Here is a 15,033-nt window from a genome sequence, read left to right as displayed (position 1 = left end):
TTTGACTGTGTTATGATGCACAATTTGTTTTGAGATTTGACTGTGTTGTGGTGCTTGTGATGCACAATTTGTTTTGAGTGGTTGTAAGAGGGCCTACTTGTGATTAGTGAATGGTAAACCGATGCTTATGTGTGACGTAAGTGTGTGAAGTCAGCAGTAGTGTGAATAAGAACAATTGTGTGCTTCCACTGTTGTGTTTAGAGGCTGCAATAGGTGCTGAAATATCAAACTGTGAACAACATCAATCAGCTTGTAGCTGAGAAGTAAAGTTAGAGGCAACTGTGAAAGAGTACAATGGCAGCAATAGGGGATGGCTACAATGATCAGAAACCTAGTGTAGTAGTTTCCTTCGACTACCTAGGGGTACAAATGACTTCAATTAAGCTAAATGGGGAGAACTATGTTCCATGGGCTAAATCAGTGAAAGTTTTTCTCAAGGCAAAGAAGAAAGTAAAGCATGTAAGAGATGAGAAGCCACCAGTTGACTCTCCAGGGTTTGATGATTGGGAGCAAGAAGATGCTCAAATCATGACTTGGTTGTGGAATGGTATGGAACCCAAAATTAGTGCCAACTTCATGTTCCTTGATACGGCTAAAGATATATGGGAGCATGCTAAGAAACTATATTCTGGACAAAATAACACAACAAGAGTATATCAGCTGTATCAGGAGTACTTTGATTTACAACAAGGAACCAAAACACTAGAAGAGTACTATGCTTACATGAAGAATACAAGGAATGAACTCAATGCCTATCATCCCCTTACTCCAGATATTCAAGTTCAGCAACAGCAAAGGGAGCAGCTAGATGTTACAAGATTTTTAGTGGGGCTGAAGTCGGAATATGAACCAGTTAGAGCTCAAATATTGGGGGGCTCTACTCTTCCTACATTTGAGAAAGTATTCTCAAGACTTCGTAGAATTTCTTTGGGATAGACAGAGAACCCCACACAGTCTGATAGATCAGCACTTGTGACAACTAGAGGTGGTGGACATAGTACAAGAGGGGGAGGTCATGCTCCCAGAGGGGGTCGTGGCAATTCCATGATTGGTTGGGGTGGCCGTGACTCAGGGGGAGACCGTGGCAGAGGAAAAAATAACTCTACAAAGAAGTGTACCCATTGTGGTAGGGAAGGACACATAGTGAATTTCTGTTATGACCTACATGGCCCTTCCTCTAAATGAGCTAATCATGCTGTAGCAGGCGAGGTTGTTATTAGTGACAGTAAACTGGCAGACCGAACACCTCCCACATCTACATCTACTTCTGGGAGGGAGATGGTGAGTGTTCCGCGTGATGAGTATGAACAGTTCCTTCAAACTACTTCATAGCATACCACTGCCACATATGCCCAATCAGGTATTGCTTGCATGTCATCTAAAACTCCTTCCTGGATTATTGACTCTGGAGCCTCAGATCATATGACCGGGACTCCAGGTGTGTTCTCTTCTCTTTCTGAAACCTCCACATCACAAACTGTTACACTTGCCAATGGGTCCTCATCTCCCATCTGTGGTGTTGGTAAAGTTGGCATGGCTTCTGTCCCCTTATCATCTGTTTTATATGTACCTAAGTTTCCATTCAATCTTATGTCTGTTAGTAAAATAACCAAAGCTCTTAACTGTTCTATTACCTTCTTTCCTTCCACTTGTGTTTTTCAGGATCTCAAGATGAGGAAGAAGATTGGTGGGGGGCATGAAGTTGGTGGATTGTATTACCTTGACGGTGGTGGATCTTCGATTGCACTTCAGATTTCTCTTACTCCTCTACAATGGCATTGCCGACTGGGACATCCATCTCTCAAGGTTCTCAAGATGTTGGTTCCATCATTGAATCAGTTGTCAGTTTTACAATGTGAGTCATGTCAGTTTGGTAAACACCGTCGTGTGTCCTTCAGTCCAAGAGTTGAGAGTCGTATGTTGAGTCCTTTTTCTTTGGTTCATTCAGATGTTTGGGGTCCAATCAAAATAGAATCTTATAATTGGTACAAGTATTTTGTCTCCTTTATTGATGATTGTTCAAGAATGATATGGATTTACTTAATGAAAGAAATAAGTGAATTATATTCCATTTTTCAAAAATTCCATGCTGAAATACACACACAATTTGGTGTTCCAATCAAAGTTCTCCGTTCAGATAATGGTCGTGAATACTTTCTTACTTCATTTCAACAGTATTTAGAACAGCATGGCATTATTCATCAAACCTCGTGTGCTTTCACCCCTCAACAAAATGGGGTGGCTGAACGGAAGAATCGTCATCTTCTTGAAATTGCTCAGTCTATGCTTCACCACATGAATGTTCCTAAACGGTTTTGGAGTGATGTTGTACTCACTGCATGTTTTCTCATTAATCGAATGCCCTCCTTTATTCTTCATGGTCGGTCCCCCTTCTCCATCTTGTTTCCCACTTTATCTCCGTTTCCATTAACTCCTCGTGTCTTTGGTTGTGTGTGCTTTGTTCATAATCTGAGTCCTGGAAGAGACAAGCTAGATGCACACTCAATTAAATGTGTCTTCCTTGTCAAGTGTTATAATCCCATTGCCCGAAAGTGCTATGTCTGCCCTGATGTCACCTTTTTTGAGTCTGTCCCCTTCTTCTCTAGTCATGAAGCACCCTTGTCCTCACCCTTACCTCCTCTTCCTCTTCCTGTCAGTGATTCAGTTCCAGAGGCTGTTGTTGGAGTTGACTCATCATCTCATCCAGTGCAGGTCACCACTGAACGACCACTGATCCGACAAGTGTATACACATCGAACGACATCGGCCCCTCCTCTTGCTTCTACCTCATCTGCGGATCCTCTCGTGGCTCCTATTGCTGAACCTTCAGACCTTGACCTACCCATTGCCTTACGGAAAGGTAAACGTAGTTCTACACTCCATCCCATTTTCCAATTTTGTTTCATTATCTCGTCTTTCTACCTCACATCGCCGGTTTGTTTCACTTTTGTCTTCTATTTCCATACCTAACAATGTTCAAGAAGCTCTTAGTTCACCTGGATGGCGGCGGGCAATGGAGGAGGAACTTTCTGCTCTTCAACATACTCAAACATGGGACTTACTCTCCCACCTGGCAAGCATGCTGTGAGCTGTAAATGGGTGTATACTGTGAAATACTTGCCAGATGGTAGTGTGGAGCGTCTGAAGGCCAGACTTGTTGCTAAAGGTTACTCACAGTTGTATGGTGTAGACTACATGGAGACATTCTCTCCGGTGGCTAAAATTGTTTCCGTTCGTGTCCTAATTTCCTTGGCAATTATGTATGATTTGCCTCTCCTTCAACTTGACATAAAGAATGCCTTCCTCCATGGTGATCTAGTGGAGGAGGTATATATGGAGCAACCACCTGGGTTTGTTGCTCAGGGGGAGGGTGGTAAGGTGTGCAAGTTGAAGAAAGCAATTTATAGGTTGAAGCAATCTCCACGTGCTTGGTTTGGGAAGTTCAGCGAAGTGGTGAAGAGTTTTGGAATGAAGCAATGCCAGGTTGATCAATCAGTGTTCAGCTATGACTCAGAAGCTAGGAAGATTTTATTAGTGGTCTATGTGGATGATATTGTCATCACTGGTAGTGATAAATTAGGGATTGGCAAACTAAAGGTATTTCTACAAAATCATTTTCAAACAAAGGACCTTGGAACATTAAAGTATTTCTTGGGAATAGAGGTTGTCAGGTCAAAACAAGGTGTGAATCTGTGCTAAAGGAAATATGTCCTTGATCTATTGGAAGAAACAGGACTGTTAGGTGCAAAACCGGCTGAGACCCCTATGGAACCAAATGTTAAGTTGAGTAGTGATACAGGAGAAGTATTTGAAGATCCTGGAAGGTACAGGCGACTAGTGGGAAAGCTGAACTATCTGACTATCACGAGACCTGACATCTCCTTTGCAGTCAGTGTGGTGAGCCAATTCATGCAGAACCCCCGTATACCTCACTGGGATGCAGTCCTTAGAATTGTGAGGTATCTGAAAGGAGCTCTAGGTCGTGGGCTATTGTATAAACCAGGAAGAAAACTTGAAGTAGTTGGGTATACAGATGCAGACTGGGCAGGCTCAGCGAGTGATAGAAGATCTACTACAGGCTATTGCACATTTCTAGGAGGAAATCTTGTGACATGGAACAGTAAAAAGCAGACGATTGTGGCCAGAAGCAGTGCTGAAGCCGAATATAGGGCCATGGCTCACACTACCTGTGAATTAGTGTGGCTGAGGAACCTCCTACAAGAAATTGGGTTTCACATGGATAAACCTATGAGATTGTACTGTGACAACCAAGCTGCACTCCATATCTCATCCAATCCTGTCTTTCATGAGAGAACAAAACACATAGAGGTTGATTGCCACTTTGTGAGAGAGAAGGTTCTTGTTGGAGAGATAAATACAGAACATGTGGGCTCCAATGACCAGTGGGCAGATTTGTTTACAAAAGCTCTAAGCTCAGGGAAAGTGAATTATCTATGTAACAAGCTAGGATTATATGACATATATTCTCCAGCTTGAGGGGGAGTGTTAAGATGTGTCGAATAGGGGGAGTTTAGTCTTCTTCTGTTTATTAAGTAACTTGCTTATGTGGCAGTGTTATTAGAGTTACTCTGCCCCACACTTAAGTAAGGGCATTTCTGTCTTTGTAAACATTATTAGAATCTAATATAGATTAAGGGGGTTGACTGGATGGGTTAACCATCAGATTTTCAACAGGCCCTTCTTCTTCTTCTTCTTCTTCTTCTTCTTCTTCTTCTTCTTCTCCTCTTCCTGTTCGGACTACTGTAGCAGTAGTCGAAACACATCTAAACCATTCTACCAACTGACAATCTAATTAACTACAATTCCTTAAACATATACATATAATAAATGAAAGTAAAAGAGGCTTCTAACTTGGTTCTGAACCACTTGAGAAGCTGTTCTATACCGCTCACGTATAAGCCTTCCTGGTTCTCCTACAAAACAAAATGGAAACAATTAGATATGAATACATAGTTCTATTAGACCTATTTTGAATATCTTATTTTTTGAAAATAAAATGGAAGCCATAATTTGACATTATTACTTTGAGAAAATATATGATATGAAAACTCAAAGAATTAAAAGACTGCATATCAGCTTCACAGTCTAATGCAGAAAATACAAGAATCTGTACCAAGAATTTTGAATAAAACCATTTTTAAGCATTAAAAAGGACATGGAGAAAATTATCTAACGGCAATATACAGTCATATTAGCAACTCAATTAATAATTTTAATTATTTATATTTGTCAAACAAACTTCACTTTTATTAGTAAACGTAACTTCATCAAACAAAAAAATGTCAAAGCAAGTAAAGGGCCCTACACCCAAACAAATCTAGCAAGAAGGAAAAAGAAAAAAAAGAAAAAAGAAAAAACATTATACATGAAGTTGCATCAAAAGGAAACAAACATTTGCACCCCTCAACATGAAACTGTCATATCAAAGAAAGCCCCGCATGGTTAGAAGCCCATAAGAACCAAGTTCCAATAAACCATATTAGCCAATCAATTATCACAGCCCTACCCAGATAAAACAAGACACTAAAACAGTTATACAACCAATTTTCCAAATGGTTTATTCACAATCACAAACACACCCCATGCAATCTTCCCCCCCCCCCCTCCCCTCTCTGGTACTCTTAGACAGCTTTCTTGTTTAAGGCAACCTCTCAATTTTCCTACACTTCCTACCATGCACAACACTAGAGTTCACATATTCCAACTAAGCGAAATCCATACCTCCTCATTTGTTTGACAATGTACCCTCAACTCCAATTAAATTGATATACTCTAACATTTGTTAGTGAATAAAATCAAAGAATTATCATTTCATGTGTATTTGTGGTGTGTTTCTGTGTATTACCCCTAAAACTATTGTACTGGTGAATTGGTGGAGCAGTTTGTTTCAACTGCTCAGGTTAGACCCAAGATACAATTAGTGGGTGTTTGCTAAAACACTGAACAAGGACCATTTCTAGTTATGCCTTGGACCTTAGAGATAGATGGGTAAAAATGTAAAAGTTTCACTTAACCCTAGACTAAATAACGATGATACTAAGTGTTGGACTGGGATGCTTTTGATGTACCAACCAGTGAGATCCTCTAAGGATCAAATACCTAGGTATGTTGGAGCAATTTAGAATATCACTTGAGTAGGTGATCATTGTGATAGGATCAGCCACTCAAACAAAGAATATCTTGGTTAACTATCTCTCTAATGGAAACTTAAAACTGTCGATAGTGGATTTTAAGATGTTTTGGAGTCAATTTGAAAAATGTATTTATACTTATAAATAGTTTATTTTATGAAAGGGTTTGCAAAAGGTTTTAAACTCAAGAGGTTAAGAACATTTATGGGCTAAGAGGTTAAGAGCATAAGTCTTTTGGGTTGAAACCTGATGGGCTTATTTTTCACACTAAACCATTGGTTTTGGGGTTCATATGATGGCTAAAACCTAAAGACCACGATGTTTAAGTGTTGGCCTGGTTTTAAGCCCAATTAGATTGGATGGACGGTTCACTAGGTTCAACTAGCGAATTCGGCCCATGTGATTCATTGCATGGGCCGAACCCATATGATTTAATGTGAGAGCTCAGTGGGTCCCATGCCATACAATATTCAGGTCAATTGGCTAGTCAATGTTGTGAATTATAATGACTTGAGTTTGTTGATCCAATTCCCAACAAGGACTAGTTTGACTAGTCACATACCTAGTTTGACTAGGAATTTGAATAATTGGTTAGTTTGGGTTGAATTATGAAGGGATTGGATTCTTTCTTAGTTCTAATATGATTAGCATGGATTCCAGATTAGAAACTTCTAATTGAGTTAGAAATCCAATTTGGAAACTCCTAGTAGGATTACAACAGTCCAGCTCTATATATGATAGAGCATGGGAGAGTTTAGTATGAAATTATCTACTCTCCTACCTCCAAACCCTAGTTCAACCAAGGCTGAAAAGGGAGTTTTTTATTTCTTTTCTCTCTGAGTTTTTCCAGCAAAAGCACAGGTTACTCAAGGTGTTAACAGCTGCATCCAATAAGACTTATTGGACTGCTCATCAATTCACAAAGGAATACTAGACCGAGTTCTTGCTATTGGACTGCGTCATCTTCAGTTTGCAACTTGATTTGGACCTGAGTTTTGAGCGTGAATCACCACTTTAGGAGCTGAATTTTGGTATCCACATCAGGTTACATTCCTACTTTGATCTGGACATCAAAATTTGATTGATCAATCCTAGACCGATCCTAGGAGAAAATTGTTTTCCATGGAAATTCCGACCTCTCCTTCTTGGACTGATTCAAGATTTGAATTTTGCATCAAATAACCCAGTAAGATTTGACATTTTTGTGCTTAAATCAGTCCACATAACATCATTCTCATCCTCCAACACATCCCCATTGGACAGAAATAATGCCTGTTTTCTTGCAACAACGTCAAATTACTTTTTGGCCCCAATTTGTTCTTCCAATTACCAAAAGATGGCCTTGGAGAAATTTATTACTCTCATGAAGAAGAGCCGAGATTCTTTACCACTTAAACATCATGGCAAACAATCTGATCAACTGGGAAGAGCCTGTCCTGTCCAGATGGTAAACATCATCAATCACAAGATCATCCACATCCTTCTTGGATGCTCCCCCTTCCTCTAGCCCATCAATATCACCCCTGCCCCCCACCAAGCAACCACTTGCCCTTATTAATTTTCTCTGAAAAATATTAGGGTGCTTCCATGGCTGAACTCCAACAGTTGGGGAGGCAGGACCTCCTGACTCCAGCAAGATAGACAAGTTAAAATTCACAAACAAAGTGGCACCTGTGTCGCTGCCACCTTCTCAGTTTGCACCAGAAAGAACACTTGACTCGTGGAAGCACATCTTACCAGCTCTCTCTGATTCCAGTTCTCCAGCAGACATAATTACCGGTTCAATTCCCATGGCCCGAAAAATAAGCTCTGTCTGAAATGTCTTCCCTTGTCCTTTTCCTCCCCATATACCTGTTAAACAAAATCACATTAAGAGTAGTACTTATAAGGTTCTTGTGGCATATGTTAGGAAAATCAATAAACAAGTGCATTTATATGAATATCTTGATTATGCAAAAAAAAAAATCTCATTGGCACACTTTTTTATGAATAATGAGAGGTTTTATTAAAATCTCATTGGCACACTTTCACTGCCATTTAATGCACAATTATTGAAGATATCAAATTAAAATTAAAATTAGGACATAAACATACAATAAAAACTTACAGCATAGGAATATAGCTAGGTAAAGTTGCAACTATTCAGTTTCAAGATAATATAAGGACAGAAATAACACATAATTTTGATTGCACATGTTTACCTAGGATAAGAGGAACTTTTGTGTTGAGAGTATGAGCAATGTAATTCTTCACAATGTGGCATACTGCAAAAGCAATAAACCATGTAAAGAAGCTGATAGAGAAGATGTCCAAATAAATAGAATTCCATACCATGGGTGCAAAATTAGATTTGTTTATTGCACAATTACTTCAATAAAAAAAAAAAAAAAACCATCTAAAATGCACTGCATCTGCATTATTCTTTCAGTTTCATTTCAAACATAACTGTAGAACTGTTGCAACCTTGATAGAACTCCTCCTCTTGAAGTCAAGCCTGCCAGACATTCTTTCCTCTTAAGTCGACCTATCATGAATTGATTGGTTATGTTTAAGAGGGATAACCAGACCTCCACTCGACTAGAGCCAAGATAGAAATTGGATAACAATAGACTGCCTTCTCCATTCATTGATCATCAGCTTTGTTCAAAGAGAGATGAAAGAGAACAGCAATGGTCATGCCCTACATGGATCTAAGTGGCTAAATGCATGGTAATAACTGAATAACAAAATAAAAATGTGGAGTAACTAACCACATGAAATAAAAATAACAACCCAAATATATTTGTAATTGTTAGTGTCGACTAAATAGGGGTAGTTTAGTCTTTCTATTTATGTTTAAGCTGATGTGTAATGTTTATGTTAAGTGATATGTCCCATACTTAAGTATGGACATAATAGTCTTTTGTTTTAATTGAATAGAAACATATAAATATAACCTGGCCGACTAGGGAGTGATTTTGCTCTCTAGTTCGAACCAGCCATTTCCTTCTCTTCTCTTTTCTCTTTGTGATAGAACAAGAATTGGAAGAAATTGATATCCCTCAATTGAGAAAATAGTACATATATATACAGCCTTGTAGATACTAAAAATGGAAGAAAATCATACAGTCTTGTAGATACTAAAAATGGAAGAAAATCATACAGCCTTGTAGATACTAAAAAGGAAGAAAATCATACAGCCCTGTAGATACTAAAATAGGAAGAAAATCATACAGCCCTGTAGATACTAAAATAGGAAGAAAATCAAAGAAAGAATAATTCCCATAATCAAGCTATTCCTAATTGGGCTAATACTACATATTTACAGCCTATAATTACAACCTATAATCTCGTAACACTCTCCCTCAAGATGGAGCATAGATGTCAATCATGCCCAGCTTGTTACAAATATAAGAAACCCGAACTCCATTAAGAGCTTTTGTAAAGATATCTCCTAACTGCTCTCTAGTCTTCACATATGCTGTAGAGATCAAGTTTTGTTTAATTTTCTCACAAACGAAATGACGGTCTATCTCAATATGTTTAGCTCATTCATGAAAAACTGGATTCGAAGCAATAAGAATCGCAGCTTGATTATCGCACCATAGCTTCGCTGGAATTGAGACTTTAAGACCGACCTCAGTTAAGAGTTGAGAAAGCCACATAACCTCACACGAAGCTTGTGCCATTGCTCTATACTCAGATTCTGCACTAGATCGCAACACCACATTTTGCTTCTTACTCTTCCACGAAACCAGATTACCACCAACAAAAACACAATAGCTAGCAGTGGACCTTCGATCAATCTTGGAACTTGCCCAGTCCGCATCAGAAAAACACTCAATATTACTGTGACCATGATTCCGATGCAGTATTCCCCGTCCAGGAGCTCCTTTCAAGTAACACAAGATTTGTTCTAAGGCTACCCAATGATGCATTGTAGGAGAGGGCATAAATTGACTTCGATACTAACTGAGTAAGCAATGTCAGGACGAGTCACTGTGAGATAGTTCAACTTTCCAACTAATCTTCTATATCATTCAAGATCATCAAAAGCATCTCCATCCTTTGTGAGTTGTTGGTTAGGAAGCATTGGAGTACTGCATGGTTTGACTCCCAGTTTCCCGGTTTCTGTTAACAGGTCCAAAACATACTTCCTCTGAGACAAGAAAATGACTCTTTTACTCCTTGCCACCTCAATCCCCAAGAAATATTTTAGGTGCCCCAAATCTTTAGTATTGAACTGGCTCTGCAAGAAGGATTTCAAGGATGAGATTCCCTTCATGTCACTCCTAGTGATAACAATATCATCTACATATACAACAAGTAGAATGATGCCAAATGTGGACTGCTTATAAAAAGCAGTATGGTCAGATTTTCTCTTCCTCATCCCAAACCTCTCTACTGCTTTACTAAATTTTCCAAACCAAGCTCGAGGACTCTGTTTTAGTCCATACAGCGATTTTCGAAGACGACAAACTTTCCCAGACTCCCCCTGAGAAACAAACCTAGGTGGTTGCTCCATATAAACCTCCTCCTGAAGAACTCCATGCAGGAAATCATTTTTAATATCAAACTAGTAAAGTGGCCAATCATATGTAGCTACCAAAAAAATAAATAATCGAACCAAAGTCAATTTTGCCACAGGGGAGAAAGTATCAGAATAGTCCACTCCATATGTCTGCGCATAGCCTTTGGCCACCAGGCAGACTACTGATCCATCAAAATTAAATTTGATAGCAAAGGCCCACTTGCATCCAACTGCTTTCTTACCAGCAGATAAATTGACCAGATCCCAAGTACCATTCTCAGTCAAGGCATTTATTTCCTCAAGCATGGCATCACGCCACCCAGAATGGGATAAGGCCTGGTGAACAGATTTGGGAATCCCTACAGAATCAAGAGAGGCAACAAACGAACAAGAAGTAGATCAATATCACTAGGCATTGGACCCGATGACGAAGAAGAGACCGGTGCCGGACTTGTCACAGGAGGATTAGGTCGTCGAGAATAGACTTGAGTAATAGGTAGTTTTGGTTGAGAAGGTGGTGGGGGGGTATTGGAGCAACACTAGCGTCTGGACCAATGACATGATACACTAGATCATCATCCACTTGTGCACACACAAGTGTAGATGGAGCAGTAAAGAAAGGAAGATGTTCATGGAATGTGACATCAGCTGACACAAGATACTTGTTCAAGAGAGGAGAAAAACACCCATACCCTTTTTGGAGACGAGAGTATCCCATGAAGACAAATTTTAATGACTTGGGGTCCAATTTGGAAACCTGCAGACGAACATCACCAACCAAACAAGAACATCCAAAGATACGAGGTTCAACAAGTAACACAGATTTATTAGGGAACAGAATCTTATAAGGAATTTAATCATTTAGAACAGTGGAGGGCATGCGATTAATCAAAAAACACGTTGTAGAAACAACATCAGCCCAAAACTATTTAGGAACGTGTTTGAAATAAAAGAGCCCTGGCAGTTTCAAGAACATGTCTATTTTTTCTCTCAGCCACTCCATTTTGAGATGGAGTATCAACACAAGATAATTGACGGAGAATTCCATTCTGAGCCATGTAAGTCTGAAAGGAATTAGAGAAATATTCTTTGGCATTATCACTTCGCAATGTTTGTACAGACACATCAAACTGGGTTTTTATTTCACCACAAAAGGCTTTAAAATGTGAAAGCAACTCAGAACGAGATTTCATTAAATAAAGCCAAGTCATACGAGAAAAATCATCCACAAAGGTAACAAAATATCGAAATCCAATCTTAGACATAATGGGACAAAGTCCCCAAACATCTGAATGTACTAACTCAAAAGCATGACTAGCCCTTTTATTAACTCGAGAAACAAACGATAAACGATGATGTTTTGCAAACTGACAAGACTCACAACTTAACAAAGGTAAAGATGGATGCCCCAACCGACAATAAGCTTCAAAAGGAGATAAAGTATTAGAACAGGCAATGGTCCGGGGTTCCTGGGTATCCAAAATGTACAGACCTCCTGATTCTTGTCCTTTACCAATAATCCTCTTCGTCATAAGATCCTGAAACAGACAATGATTAGGAAAGAATAAGATACAACAGTTAAGAGTACGAGTGAGTTTGCTAATAGATAACAAATTAAAAGAAAATTTTGGTAAACTCAATACAGATGACAAAGAAAGTGTTGGTGTGGGATTGATAGTGTCAGAACCAAGGACAAAAGAAATAGAACCATCTGCTAAGGTGACTGAAGAAGGAAAAGTGTGTGATTGGAAAGTGGAAAAGAGACTAGGATTACCTATCATATGATCTGTTGCACTAGAATCAATGACCCACTGAGACGAAGAAGAAAGAAGACATGTATTGGTTTTACCCGACTCAGCAAGGGCGGTGATGGACTGAGAGAGTTCTTTAATGCCTCTTGATACTTGGTAAATTTCGCATACTCATCTGTAGAAATTGTAATGGTTTGATCTGACGATGGATGAGGAGCATCACTCGTAGTTACATGAGCTGACTGAGACCCAGAAGACTTCTGGTTTTTCTTTAGCAATTTCTGGCAAGTCCTTTTAGTGTGGCCTGGTTCATGACAATAGTAGCAAACTACTCCCCCTATGGCCTGAGTTCCAGCATTCCGACCATTATTACTGCCACCTATGCTACTATTCTGAGAACGAGACCGGCCAATTGATCCACTATTCTGACTGACAAGTGCACTAGGTTGTTGTACAGGTGAGGTATGGGAACTAGTATCTATACGAAGGACCCTAGTAAAGACCTCTTTTAAAGAAGTAATCTCAGGATTAAACAGAATCTGTGACTTAGCACCATTAAATTGAGGATTAAGGCCAGCCAAAAAACTCATAACAGCTATCTGCTCACATTGAGTCTGTTGAACTTTGATATCAGTACTGAAAGGTAACAAGGCATTCAATTCCTCATAAGTGCATTTGAAATTCATGAAATAGGTCTGAAGAGACTAATCCTGTTGTTTAGCCCGATAGAATGTCTTGCAAACATCAAAAATACGGGAAATATTTTCTTTACCAGAGAACAGAAAAGCCAAATATTCCATTAGTTCATTTACAAACTCATAGTGAGAGACATGACCGACGTACTCATTCTCAATAGAATTACGAATTTGCAAAAACAATTGAGCGTCAACCCTTAGCCATTCAGTGCGAGTCTCATCAGTAGGAGGGTCCTTAGTCAGATGGTTGTCCTTCGAGATACTCCTTAAATACAAACGAACAGTCTTACTCCAGTCTAAATAATTAGTTCCATTTAGTTTTTGTTCAATGATTTTAGACAGAATGGGGATAACACTAGGCATAGCCAAGTTCTTTTGTTCAACCGCCATCATAAACACAAGAAAATAAACTTTTAACAACCAACAAAGCCAATAAAACACACTTAAACAGAATCAGCAACAGATGCAACACCTAAACAGCAAGAAATCACAACTGGCAGCACCGAAATATCAACTGTATGAGAAGAACAGAGAAGAGAGACTTTCCTGATGGGAAAACAAACACCACAGGAGTAACACCGAGGCTGAGGCGATCGTCAAAAAAGAGACCGGTGAAGGTGGGTAGGCCGATCTGGGGATTCCGCTTCCACTAGTAGGGGCGGTGAGATGCAGATGTCAGTCGGAATGGGTGACCTAGAGATCGCAGCTGCTGCTCACTTGGGCAGCAAAGGGAAGAAAACCAAAAATTAATTTCAGACTGGAATTGGTGTCTCCAGCTCTGATACCATGTGATAGAACAAGAATTGGAAGAAATTGATATCTTTCAATTGAGAAAATAGTACATATATATATAGCTTTGTAGATACTAAAAAATGAAGAAAATCACACAGCCTTACAGATACTAAAAAGGAAGAAAATCATACAGCCTTGTAGATACTAAAATAGGAAGAAAATCAAAGAAAGAATAATTCCTATAATCAAACTATTCCTAATTGGGCTAATACTACATATTTACAGCCTATAATTACAACCTATAATCTCGTAACACTCTTCTTCTTTTCTTCTTGTCCTATTCTCTCTAGTACTTCTTCTAATATCTCTCTAATACTAATTCTAACAAGATTCTAATGCAGATCAGAACTTTATCATGGTATCAGAGCAACTGTGACAAAATCAGATCTGCCCAGAATTCTATTTTATCATCATTCAGCCTAGGGTTTTTCAATTTTTCTTCATCATCTGTTGGAGATAGGTAAAGGGGCTAAAAAGGAGTGATCACCCTTTCCTCTTGGAGGTTATAATGCCTCCGGTCAGTAGTTTGGTGGGTGTTTATGGTGGTTTGTAGGAAGCCCCCCTAAGCAATGGTGAGAAGAGGGCTGTTTCAGGTGGTTCAGTGGACAGTCAGTGCAGGTTGGTTTTTTGGTGATTAAATAGGTGGGTTATGTGGGTATTTCAGTGTGGATCGAGTGATTGATGAGTTGCTAGTGTTATGGTGTGTATTCCAGTAGTTGTGTGGTAGCTTTGTGGTGTGGAGACTGAAGAAATCAGTAATGGGTATTGCTGAAATTGTGACTGTAGGCAGTTTTACTAGTGTGCAGTGTGGTAAGCAGTGAATTAGAAAGAAAAAAAAAATCAGATATTGGAGACAATAGTGAACACAAATCTAGTGTGATGGTTCCCACCGACTACCTGAATGTTCAGATGACTTCTATCAAATTGAATGGGGAGAATTATGTGCCTTGGGCGAAATCTGTAGAGGTCTTTCTTAGAGCTAAGAAGAAAGTGAAGCATGTACGGGAAGAAAAACCCTCCACTGAGTCTTAGGAGTATAGTGATTGGGAACAAGAAGATGCACAGATTACGACCTGGTTATGGAATACTATGGAACCCAAGATCAATGTGAATTTCATGTTCCTAGATACAGC

At 39.2% G+C, this 15,033-nt stretch overlaps 1 protein-coding gene across 6 annotated transcripts in view; it reads right to left on the bottom strand.

Annotated features, from left to right (window-relative positions):
- Positions 1-15,033, bottom strand: part of LOC148843742 (P-loop containing nucleoside triphosphate hydrolases superfamily protein) — a 94,867-nt gene that overhangs the window by 56,610 nt on the left and 23,224 nt on the right. For all 6 annotated transcript variants that reach the window (XR_016102791.1, XM_088956477.1, XM_088956476.1 and 3 more), the window contains 3 exons: positions 8,354-8,416; positions 7,890-8,003; positions 4,873-4,934 (listed from right to left, as the gene is read on the bottom strand). Coding sequence is in view for 5 of the 6 variants with exons in the window: in XM_088956477.1 (XP_088812603.1) it covers positions 4,873-4,934; positions 7,890-8,003; positions 8,354-8,416 (239 nt within the window). In the remaining variant the exon portion in view is untranslated. The remainder of the gene's footprint in view (positions 1-4,872; positions 4,935-7,889; positions 8,004-8,353; positions 8,417-15,033) is intronic.

The sequence above is a fragment of the Nelumbo lutea genome, chromosome 8 (assembly GCF_056320005.1).
Source record: "Nelumbo lutea isolate HS-2025 chromosome 8, American lotus-T2T, whole genome shotgun sequence".
In the NCBI taxonomy this organism is placed as follows: Eukaryota; Viridiplantae; Streptophyta; class Magnoliopsida; order Proteales; family Nelumbonaceae; genus Nelumbo; species Nelumbo lutea.
This window is presented reverse-complemented; position numbering and strand designations above follow the sequence as displayed.